This window comes from Stegastes partitus, unplaced genomic scaffold, assembly GCF_000690725.1.
Source record: "Stegastes partitus isolate 25-593 unplaced genomic scaffold, Stegastes_partitus-1.0.2 Scaffold2658, whole genome shotgun sequence".
NCBI classification, from domain to species: domain Eukaryota; kingdom Metazoa; phylum Chordata; class Actinopteri; family Pomacentridae; genus Stegastes; species Stegastes partitus.
The window spans coordinates 1-11,452 of NW_007580389.1; the positions used below are offsets into that span (position 1 = coordinate 1).

Here is an 11,452-nt window from a genome sequence, read left to right on the forward strand (position 1 = left end):
CATTTACAAAACAAGACATCTGAGATAAAGTGATTTTGATGAAACATTCTGACTTGTAGCTCAGACTGCCGTGTTTTTTCTGATAGAAGTGAAAAACCACACATAGTTGGTTCAAGGAAAGCGGAAAATCAGTCAGTTGTTCACGTTTTACAGCCTTTCAAACACACCTGCAGGTTTTTGAGGTTAAACACACGAATCAAAAATTAAAAACACAACACAAATTAGAATTTTCTTGAACAGAATACGACAGAAGTCCCGACAGGATAAACAGAGTATTTATGCTACGTGACGACTGACACGTTTCACTTCTTGTTTTTTATAGAACCTGATCGGTGCAGACGGTTTGTTTCTGGTGAGTTTATGAAGGAGACGTGTAGAACAGAGCGCTGTTGATAAAACATCCCGATTACAGGTTTAGATTTGCTGAAGTTTTCTGACTGAACATCACAGACAAGTAGTTTAAGAACCTTTTTCACAGTTTGTATTCATGAAAAACTGTGATTTTGCTGATTTTTAAAAAAAATAAAATGCCTTCTAGACACAGCAGCAGGTTTCGGGGCTCAGAGACTCAACTTCAGATTAACAAACACAGATTTTAAATCACTTTCACCCACTGATGCTCCTGACTCTCTCTCCAACACGCTCCACACTAAAGACGTTGAACGACAGAATGAAAAGGTAAGAGCTTCTCTACCTGGTGATATTTCTTTAGGATGTTGTGCATCTCAGCGATGTCCTCACTGGACACGGTTTTGATTACGAAGCGGTGGTCGTAGCTGGACAGGAAGCGGTTGCCGAAGCGACCCTGGGAGTCGCTGTTGAGCGGGGCGCTCCGGGTCAGAGAGTTCTGACGGAGAAAAGACATTCATACTTCAAAAGCAGAAACTTCAAACTCCCTCCAGAGCTGAAGGGAATTCTCATTTCATTTCATTTCATCCCGCCAAGTGGATCTTTTTAGCTGCGAGCGACTCACCTGGTAGTCCTGGTCGTCGATGCAGAACCTCTCCCTCAGGTTCCTGAACACCATGGGACAGTACTCTTTGAACTTAAAGCGACTAGGCAGGTTTTCTCTGAACACAAACAGAACGCACAGAGTCAGAACAACACCAGCGAAAAGGAGGAACAGAGAAGACTGACTGACTTCAGCCAGAAATGTGTTTGTTTTCTTCATCTCTGCTGTTTGGATGCTGATCAGACGACAACACGATGCAGAGTTGACATTTAAACAACAGTAAACAGCGAAATGAATCCTTTACCTCGTTTGAATCGGACTGTTTTTACATTTCTAAATCTCATAATCGCACGTAGGAAATCGGAGAGTTTTCAGATTGTTGTTTGGTTTGTCATCAGCAGTTTCTTCGACTGGACAGAATAAACATGTGCTTTGAAAATATTCTGCAAATGTTTGTCCCCAGAGTCAAAACAGATTCAGGCAACAACAACAACAACAAAAATAAATAAATCAAAGCTTTGAAATTCGCTGCCTCGCTCTCCTGAAAATGATCCGAGCTGGTTTTAAAGGCTCCAGAAAACAGAACTCCTGGTCAGTTTGCTTTGAAATCATGTTTTGGAAATTGTTTTGACTATTACTGCAGATGAACCGACATCGTGCTGCTCTCTTGAACAACAGATTTATTTCTCTTACCTCATTAAAGAGCCCATTTAATTAACATTTCACAGGGTCATAATTGAATTTATAGGGCTCTACTGGAACCTGTTCACACGCTTTAACGCTCAAAAACATGTTATTTTTTTGACTGAAATGAAGTTCAGCTCCATCTGCTCTGATTGGTCAGCTGGCCCAGGTAGCTTTAACGAGCAGCCCCAGATCTCTGAGTATGATTTAAGAGACGTGGCTCCCGCAGAAGAGGCTCTAATGAGGAAATAATGTCCGACTGTGAGGCAGCTGCTCGCTCTTTGTTTGAGGGCCGACGCTGCTCGACTGGAGTTATGCAAATGTGTTAAATTCTGAGGTAGATGGAAGAAAACGCTGGACTTCAAATGAGGCGTTTCAGGCAGGTAGCGTTCTGGTGGGGGAATAGCTGCCTTGGGTGAGGATTTGGGGCTTTGTGAGGAACACACTAAAGGAAGCATCACATAGGCTCTGAAGGAAGTAATAATAAAAACGTCACATCAGCAGCTGTAAACGTGGTCTGGCAGGTCTCGAAGCATTAAAGAGAGCAAAGCGTCTGCACCCAAACTGCAGCCGCATCACTCAGAACAAATGAGAAAATAAACGACGCTAAGATTTTACTGGAGGTTGACAAATGCTGCTAAACGTAACGCAGCCCAGAGGCTAAAACGCTAACCTTTGCATTTTATGCAGCGGACCAGAGGGACCCGCTCCTCTAGCTGTCTCGTCCTAAAGAAAACACCGGCGGTTCTACTCCGCTACTTTCACCACGAGGACGATTTGAAATGCAAAGCGGCTCAGTTAGGCGTCCGGCGGAGCTTTGACAGCAACCTGTGCGAGTGTAACCCGAGCCTGCAGGAATATGCACGCCGTCTCGTTACGGGTTCACTCTGAATACAGCCAATATCCGGTTGTTTGAAGGTCCGCCGCGGGGCTTTAAGCGTGCCGGTGGACCCATCGGTCGATATGCTCATCTGATTAAAGCCTCGCCGGCCGGACGATGAGGAGAAAAGCGCTCCATCAACACACTTCTGGGACCAAGCTGGTGTTTTTGGTGGCAGGAGGAAACAACAGCCTGCTGAATTTTTACAGCTTTGAACTCGGTGGCTGTATATTGTTAAAAAAAGTCGAGTGTGTTGGGCGCTGCTGTAGCTCACGTGGTTGAGCTGGCGACCCATGTAGAGGGGCTGTAGTCCCCGATGAGGAGGTCATGAGTTTGAATCGTGCTCATGGCCCTTTTCCGCAGATTCTTCTCCACAACTTTCCTGTCTCTCTCTCTAACTGCACTTTCAAATAAAGGCAAAAATGCCAAAAATATAACTTGAAAAAAAAGTCGAGTGTAAACTGTTTGTGTCTCACAGCTCGACGTGTCACATCGTCTAAAAACAGCAGCGAACTCGTCTGCGTTTTATTCCTCAGCTGCATCACCAGCTGATGAATATGAGCAGCTCCCCAGTCTCGTCTCATCAATTTAGCATAAAACAAGCAGCTTCCACTGACTTAATATGCTGCAAACACCAGCTTTTTAAGTTGATTTAGAACATATTTATGCTAATAAGGCTGCCAGTAAAGTCCCTCAGTGCACAAATAATGTTGTGATTTATTTTCCTCCTGTAACAGATCAATTAGTCCACCGGGATCTTTTTTGTTTTCAGTCTTGGTCTGCTTTTGAACTTGTGAAGGGATCTGGGAAGTGCACAACCTGTAATTTCTGACCATATAAACAGTCATATCCTGCTGTGTTATCATACACTTTGAGAGTTGGAGCAAAGATATACAACCATCATTTTTATGAATAAACCCATCAATCATGGCGGCAGCGGCAGAAGGTGTTTTGAACTCCGGCGGAGGTTCGACCCTCCGTGTTTACGCTCGGGATTACAGATTTTGCCTTTGACAGACTGCAGTGACGGTGCACGGGCTGTTGTACCTACTTGTTAAATAGGTGGTTGTCCACTTTGATCTTACTGTAGGCTTTAAAGTCATCTGGCATCAGCATAACTGGTACAGGCACATTACTTAACTCATTAATCTGCAGGAGAGAAGCGAGAAAAAGAGAGAAAGATGAGAAAAGAGCCACGAAGAAAAGTGCAAACAGCTGATCTTCACACAAACAGATTGCACTTTTTTTTCTTTTTTTTTAAAGGAATAACAGAAATCAAAGGAGCAATATTGGCTTTTGCAATTACAGGCTTAAAACAGACTCCTACGCAAAGTTCTCCTGTTGTGCAATCAAACAGATCTGTGCTTTAAACATCATAACATAAAAGCATAACGCTGAGAAAGAAAAAAATATGTACAAGAATTTTCATTTTGCCCTGAAACGCTGTGTGTTAAATCACAGAGCGAAGCTGCGACTACGGCTCGGTGTTTTAAAGCTGCACACATTGTCAGTTTTGTGTGACACATTCAGCCAAATCTCTGAGTGTTTACCAGCACCAATGATTAACTCTGGGACCAAAGAACACGCAGACAGTGATTCTTGCTGCTGCTGCTGCTGAGCCCCCAGACACTGATCTTATCTGCTGAAACGCATCCAGAGCAACAGCTCACTCTGATGAAGTCCACAAAAAAAATCTCCACGCAGATTACTTTGATCGCTGAAAACAGGCAGCAAAGCGACAGAATGCTGCTGTTGTATAAATACAGACTCTCCCCATGCTGAGAGCAAACTGTTAACTGCTGTGGAGTCGAAAGCCAAACTGAACTTAATGATTTAAGCTTTTTTCCTCTAGATTCATGACATAAAGAGAGAAAGCTGCTAAAGACACTGAAAATAGCTTCAATTTCAACACACATTTTGAGCATAGTTTCCAAACTGGATTTTCAACAACTTAACAATCCAGTCTGGTGGCTTCCTGCAGCCTGGGGGGCTGACGTGAATTCAGAGTGGAATTAGATTCATCACAAAGTGTGGACCAGCAGAGTCCTGAAAAGTGGTCGGTGACGGAGCATCACACTCGCTCAACTTGAACTGGTGGTGAATCAGTGGGTGGTTGTTTAGTTGGGGATTAACAGCATCAAACAGGTGGTGTAGAACATCACCCAAACACCGGCCGACACTGTGCCGAGGTGAAATCCTCCAGCACGGCAGCGAGGGCACGATTAAAAATGCATACAACTTCTGACTGGAAGAAGAAGAAGAAGGCTTTGATGATAAGTCTGTTTGATGTCTTGAATCGGCTTCCCGCCCACACCTCACATCATCAGGCCTGTGTGCTGCACCCACACACCCACCGCCAAAGTTCACCCGCTGAATACTGGGAGATGCTGCAGTGATAACCATATCATTAGCTGCTTCCTTAATTCCCCGCCAGCGTGCGTTTTATTTGCAGCGTCATTTCATTTAACAGGCCGGCGAGTGTTTGTAGTTGGAGCTCGCTGCCACAGCATTCGTGTGTGTGTGTGGCGACTGTTCAACAGACACAAATGCTACAAATTCATCAGAGCTAATCAGGAAACAATGCACTTTAAGTGACATGACAGACGCCACGCTGTGTCAGTGAAGCAGCTATGCAGCACCAGCTGTTCTCCAAGTCAGCACAAATCATAAAAACTTGACATAGCACATAGTTGTGTGTCACCACCTGAGAGGCTGCTTTTCACGCATCAGTCAAACTGTGCAACAGTTCCTGCACATCAGGCAAGAAAAGACCAGAGTGCTCCATCCATCACTGGTGTCCAAATCTGCCCTTCGCTGAGCTTTTCATAGCCACAGGCAGCCTCAGCCAAAAGTGAATGTGATAGATTTTCTGCTCTATTTATAGTGAAATGATGTGATGGGATCAACTGATGCAGCTTCCTGGGCTCAGGAGCTGCTCAACATGCGAGCTGGGAGCAGGTGAATGTGAACAATGGGCACCGGGCTGCTGTGTGCAGCTGGAGCTGAGAGGAACCTGCTGCTCCTGTCACACCCCTCCCACTCCCACTCCACGCCTGCACCACAGCAGCAAGCAGCAAGCAGCAGCAGCAGCAGTAGCAGCAGCAGCTCACGACTTCTCCACACTCCACCATCCATGATTTATGATCGTTATCCCAGTGCAAACACACAACCTGTCGCAGATGTTGCACATTCTCTGATAACTTAGAAAATCCCTGCAAAGCGGAGGCTTCCAGCGCAGCGACCCGGAGGCAGCACGCTGCAGGAGCAACGGCCGCTTCGCTGCTCCTCTCCCGGGCGGCAGATCACAGTCCAAACACAGCGTCACACACTTTGGAGAATATCCACGAAACAGACAAATTACACGGCCGACTGAGAGCATCAAAGCTGGCTTGACAGATGAGGGCAGCTGGCTAACAAGCTAGCATGCTAGCTAAATCAAAACAGCAGCGTTAAGGAGACTCGGAGCGGTATTTACCGTATGGTTGACACCCCACATTAAAACGCTGAGAATGGGCTCGCTTGCACGGAATAATTTCACTTTCTGTCCTATAAAATGCTTCTTTTTCGTCTTGGTTTTGCTGGCGCTGACAGGCGCTGCGCTGGTGCAGTTGGATGACATGTCTCGGGAATTCAGGTACGCAAGACGGCGCTCACTGGGCTTCACACAACGGAAACAGAAATCGGAAAGTTAAGAGCGGCTAAAAAAAACATCTACAAGTGCATCGTGCTCGTCGTCCGACTCGCAGCGGGTCTCTGGGCAGGATGGCCGTATCGTTGGGAGTCAGCGGTAGAGCATTTTGCGCCGTCACCACCCTTCCTCCTCCCGAGCAGGCCGCGGCGGAGTCCACGGAGCGGCTAGCCGGCCATCGGGCTACGGCGCAGCCTCTCTCGGTTAAACACGAGCCGGAGCGGTGAACCGTCGCCGAGCGGCTCCTCGTCTTTCCCCTGGACGCCTGTGACCCGAAACTGGAGCGCTGCCGTGCTACTCGGAGGTGAGTAATCCCGTCATGATGAGCCTCGGATTGTTGTCAGTCGCCTCCAACCAGCGCTGCGTTCGGGGTCTCCTCAAGATGGCGTCCGCGCTGCGCCTCGCAGTCAGCAGCGCCCCCAGCAGGCCGCCGGAGGAACCGCAGGGTCTCCCACATTTCAGCATCGAGTCCAGAGCAGCGTGGTTCCGTTTTTATTCTACCTGCTCAGGATTTAATTAAATACACAGCTTATTCAACATGCAACTCCTCGCAAACAAGTTCAGCTAAAAGACAGATAGTTGTATTTGGGTGAAGTTAACCTTTAGAACTATGACCTGTACTATTTGTGTAGAATAAACCCATTAAAACTACAAATACTTGCACATAAAACAGTGTTTTGGGTAAAAACAAACAAACAACAACAAAAGAACCTTTAAAACCACAAAGTGTGAGTTAAAAACAGTTGTTTGTAACTAACAAATGTTTGAAAAAAGCTTTAAAACCATAAGTAGTTCTACAGAAAGTAGCAAGGTGGGTGAAACTATAGCTTTAAAAGTAGTATTTGGGTTGAAAAACTACAACACTACAACAACAAGTGCTTACAAACCAATTAGTATTTTGGGTAAAATAAACCTTTAAACCCACAAAATGTTAGTTATAAACAACTGACTTAAAAAAAACAACAAACAAAAACTATAAAACCAGAAGTAATTCAACAGAAAGCAGCATTTTGGGTGAAAAAATAAAACCCTTATAACCATAATTTATGACTTTAAAAGTAGTATTTCGGTTGAAAAAAACTTTAAAAGCATAACTTATTAGTTTAAAAGTGGTATTTGAGGAGGTACCCAAAGGATGTACTTTGGGTGGAATAAACCTTTAAAACCAGAACTCATTCACTGGAAAATACAGTTGGACAGAATAAACATTTAGACTATAAGTACCGAAAATAATATTTATGTGGAATAAAGCTTGTTTAGTACTTAGAGACAAAGTAGTATTTTGGGTGAAATAAACCTGTAAAACCATAACGTGTTCTGTTTGGATGGAATAAACCTTTAGCGCTAGAAGAAATCAGGCAGAAAGTAGTATTTTGATGGAACAAACCTTTAAAACAGACCAAAAAAATGTTTGCTAGAGAGTACTATTTGCACAGAATAAACATTGAAAATTATAAATACTTGGACTCAACTTAGTATTTTGGGTGAAATGAGCCTTTAAAACCATAACTCATTAGTTTGAAAGTAGTATTTGGGTAGAGAGAAAACAAAAAGCTATGAAACTGTAAGTAGTTAGAAAGTCATATTTGCATGAAATTAACCTTTAAGAAAATAATTGGACACAGAGTAGTATATTGGGTGAAGTAAACCTTTAAAACAATAAGTCATTATTCAGAAAGTCGTGTTTGGGTGGATTAAAGATTTAAAAATATAGATGCTTTTATGGAAAGCAGTTTCTTTGATGGAATAAATCTTTAAAACTGTAGCTCGTCAGTTATAACGTACTGTTTGGGTGGAATGACCCTTTAAAACCATAAGTAGTTTGACAGAAATAGATAGTCTGGGTTTAATAAAACCTGAATTTGTGTACTTCTTATTTATAAAGTACTGTTTGCGTGGAGAAAACCTTTAAAACCAAAACTAAAGTGCTGTTTGTACGACTGCATAAACCTTCGAAACTACAAGATATTAGGCAAAATATACTATTTTGGGCGGAACAACCCTTTAAAACAACACTTTGTTAGTTAGAAAATACTATTTGCAGGGAATAAACATTTACAACTACAAGTACATTGACACAAAATAGTATTTTGAGTATAATAAACCTTTTAACCTTTAAGCAATTGGACAGAAAGCAGTATTTTGAGTATAATAAACATTTAAAACCATGTGTAGTTTGACAGAAAAATAAAAATGGCGGCACAATCCTTTAAAATCGTAACTTATGAGTTAGTGGTTTTTTGGGCGGAATAAACCTTTAAAACCATAAGTACTTTTTAAACCATAACTAATTACTCAAAAGCGCTATTAGTACGTAATAAACATTAAAAATCAAAAACAGGAATCCTTTCAGCCCCTCCTCCGATCCAGTAGGTGGCGCTGTCGTGGATAAACAACAGTCCTGGAAGTGGGGTCCTGAAACTGCAGCTTCTTCTTCTGCAAACACACAATCCTGAAATCTGCACATCAAACCCAGCGATTATTACCAACTTAATCTTCTCACTTGTTATATTTTTGCACGTTTTATTTTCCGACATAAACAATAGAATAGATCGAAAATCAGCCTGTGTACACTGGCGGCAGTGCAATATAGTGACACAATATTGTTGGAGACACATTAAAGGGCCCTTATGATGACGCTTTTTAACAAGTTAATTGAAGTCTCGCATGTCCCCAGAATGTATAATTCAGATTATACCTCAAAATACTGAACACACTGTTAGTTCTACTGTTGGTGTGGCTTCAGTCCTGTTTCAAATAGGTTGGAAATTATAACAAAATAAAGATTTGAACTCACTGTTCAAAAAAATTAAAGCAATCTATAAACATCTGTAAATACGTCTGACTGAAAACACAATCAGCTCTACACACTGTGGCTATTTGTCCTAAATCTCACTTAAACTCAGCTTCATCAAACCCGTAGTGTACAGCAGCCAAAAGAAGTCTGTTATATCTGTGCATTTTTGTATCTGATGCAAAAACCATATCGGAGCTTTCTGGTGCATGCTGGTCCTATAACCTACGCTGCACTTAAAACAATAATAATAATAATAAAAGGAACAATAAACTAATCAGAATAAAGGAAACTAAACTGATAAAGACATCCAAGTCAAACAAACAAACATCCCAAGAAACCAAAGCAACAAACTAATAAACAGCTGCTACAGAAGAATAAATAACCACAACAATGAGCCGATTTCTTTTCAACATAACACAACATATGTTCACATATTCAAATCTCCAGACACACTGGGGACAAAAACAATGTTCATTAACAAACTAGATGTTTTTGCATGTTACATCCCCTTTGAGCAAACAGTCTGGAGGTGAAACGTCTCATTTCCTGCATTCTGGGAAATCTTTCGGCACCGATTTGTACCTTCTCTGCAGCAGTTTAAGCTCTTTGAACACCTACAGAATCTCGCTGCAGATGTTGGTATCTTCAACACTGAACTGTGCCGGAGCAGAGCTGATGCTCACTGACACGACATATCACTGCTTCACCGCCCTGCAGACGCCCCCAGGATGCATTTCTAGTTTACAAAATACTATCCTTAAATATATAGACTTAAAAAAACAGTGAAATCTGTCACAATAGAGACCAAAGATTGATTTTTTCGTTTAGTTTTGCAGAGAACACGACCTCTGTGTGAGCGTCTGTTTATGCAAACGCACTCTTAAAATGAATCTCAGATCAGATTGTACCGTCAGCGGCCATCAACACCCCCTAAATGCACATTTTGCATTGAAGTAAATTAGAAATAAATGTGACAATATTCTCATTTCAATCAAATTTGATGAAAAAAAAAAAAACAGAAACCCCTGAAAGCCTGCACAGGTTCTGGTTTGACAACATTTGCACAAAGGATGTGAAATGCTTTCACACATCACCTTCAATAACATTGTTCTGCAGAATTACACCAATTTCAAATGCGTATTTATCCATATTTGTGTATTTAGAAAGAGATATATGAAGGGTTGAATCATGGCTGGACTTGTGTTCCAAAGAAAGAAACTCTTAGTCTTATCCACGACTGAAATCAAGTCGAGAAAAACTTCAGCAAAGCATTAGAATATGAAGCTACAATACAAATATGAAAAGTTTTAAAATTCCAGATACATGTTTTAACTCATTATGTGGAGCATCAGTGTGTGAGAACAGCTTTGTCACATCCAGGACGACAATAACAATATTGATGACACGTCTCTAAAAGACAACCTGCAGCTTATCAGAGGAGCTTAAAAAGATCCAGTTGCATTCTGGGAATTGTAGGACCCGGTGCTTTTGGAACTTGACCCACATTTCTACCTCTGTTGCTTTGAGTCGGACCATTTCTCACAAAGGAGGATACAGTACGCCCCCCCCTCGATAAAATAAATAAATAAATAAATAAGCACAGGACTTTTACTTTGAAAAGCTGCTGTAATGTTCCTCATTGAGGCAATAATGCAGATGCAGGTAGAAAAAACTGGTGCAGGAAATTAGGTGTCTGATGTGTATCTGTTTTAAAAGATGTGCTATCTTTAAAAAAAAAAAAGCACACCAGCCAAACTACACCAGTTACAAGAGCAGGAAACTGTTTGAACAGAGAGAATCATTGTGAACGATTCTATCCTTAAAATTAACCAAATCTGAGCTTAAAATTGTGATGCTTCATAAAAAATAAAAAAAAAGATTCTCCATGTGTCATTTTAAAATTGACCAAAAATAAACTAAACAAAAACAAAAACATGTTGTGCTCCTCAGTGCCGATGAGACGACATCAGCTGTGACCAACACAAGATTCTAAGAACTTTCAGATGAACTGCAGGCAGTGTTCCCACAGAACAAGAGAGGCTGAAAGGAAAATCCAACCTACTGGATCAATAAAATAAATGCAGCACGGCTCAGAAACAGTAAACAGAGGAGCACGTTGTTGAGGATACATCCAGCATGGTGAAACATCTCTCTATGACTGATCAGCCGAGTAAAGGTGCTTCGAGAAGCTCAAAATGTGTCCAAAATTACATAAGTGTGTGCAAAATGATTGGAAAAAAATATGAAAAATTACTCAAAAAATGTCAGAAATTGACAAATAACTTGCAGGAAATACCTCAAAAATCATCTAGATTAGGATTAACTTGAATAGAATATACCAAATTCTTCAAAACTTACAAAAAGGATCATGAGAGGACAAGAAACATACAGACTCAATAAAATAAATGTAGCACGGCTTAGAAACAGTGAGCAGAGGAGTTGGAAGATACA

The 11,452-nt window shown here is 41.7% G+C and overlaps 1 protein-coding gene across 1 annotated transcript; it reads right to left on the bottom strand.

The window, feature by feature from the left end:
• Positions 1 to 649: 649 nt before the first annotated feature.
• LOC103375544 (phosphatidylinositol 5-phosphate 4-kinase type-2 beta-like) lies at positions 650 to 6,593 on the bottom strand. The gene is made up of 4 exons (XM_008305854.1): positions 5,992 to 6,593; positions 3,568 to 3,665; positions 974 to 1,070; positions 650 to 847 (listed from the first exon to the last, which is right to left on the bottom strand). The coding sequence occupies exons 1-4, from the start codon at positions 6,133 to 6,135 to the stop codon at positions 650 to 652; spliced, it is 537 nt and encodes a 178-aa protein (XP_008304076.1). The 5' UTR covers positions 6,136 to 6,593.
• Between the last annotated feature and the right edge of the window lie 4,859 nt (positions 6,594 to 11,452).

Coding starts and splice junctions, on each gene's coding strand:
- LOC103375544 (XM_008305854.1), bottom strand. CDS start 6,135: ATGTCATCCAACTGCACCAGCGCAGCGCCTGTCAGCGCCAGCAAAACC. Junction 3,666..5,991: donor TGTGGGGTGTCAACCATACG/GTAAATACCGCT, acceptor TCTCTCCTGCAG/ATTAATGAGTTAAGTAATGT. Junction 1,071..3,567: donor GACAACCACCTATTTAACAA/GTAGGTACAACA, acceptor GTTTGTGTTCAG/AGAAAACCTGCCTAGTCGCT.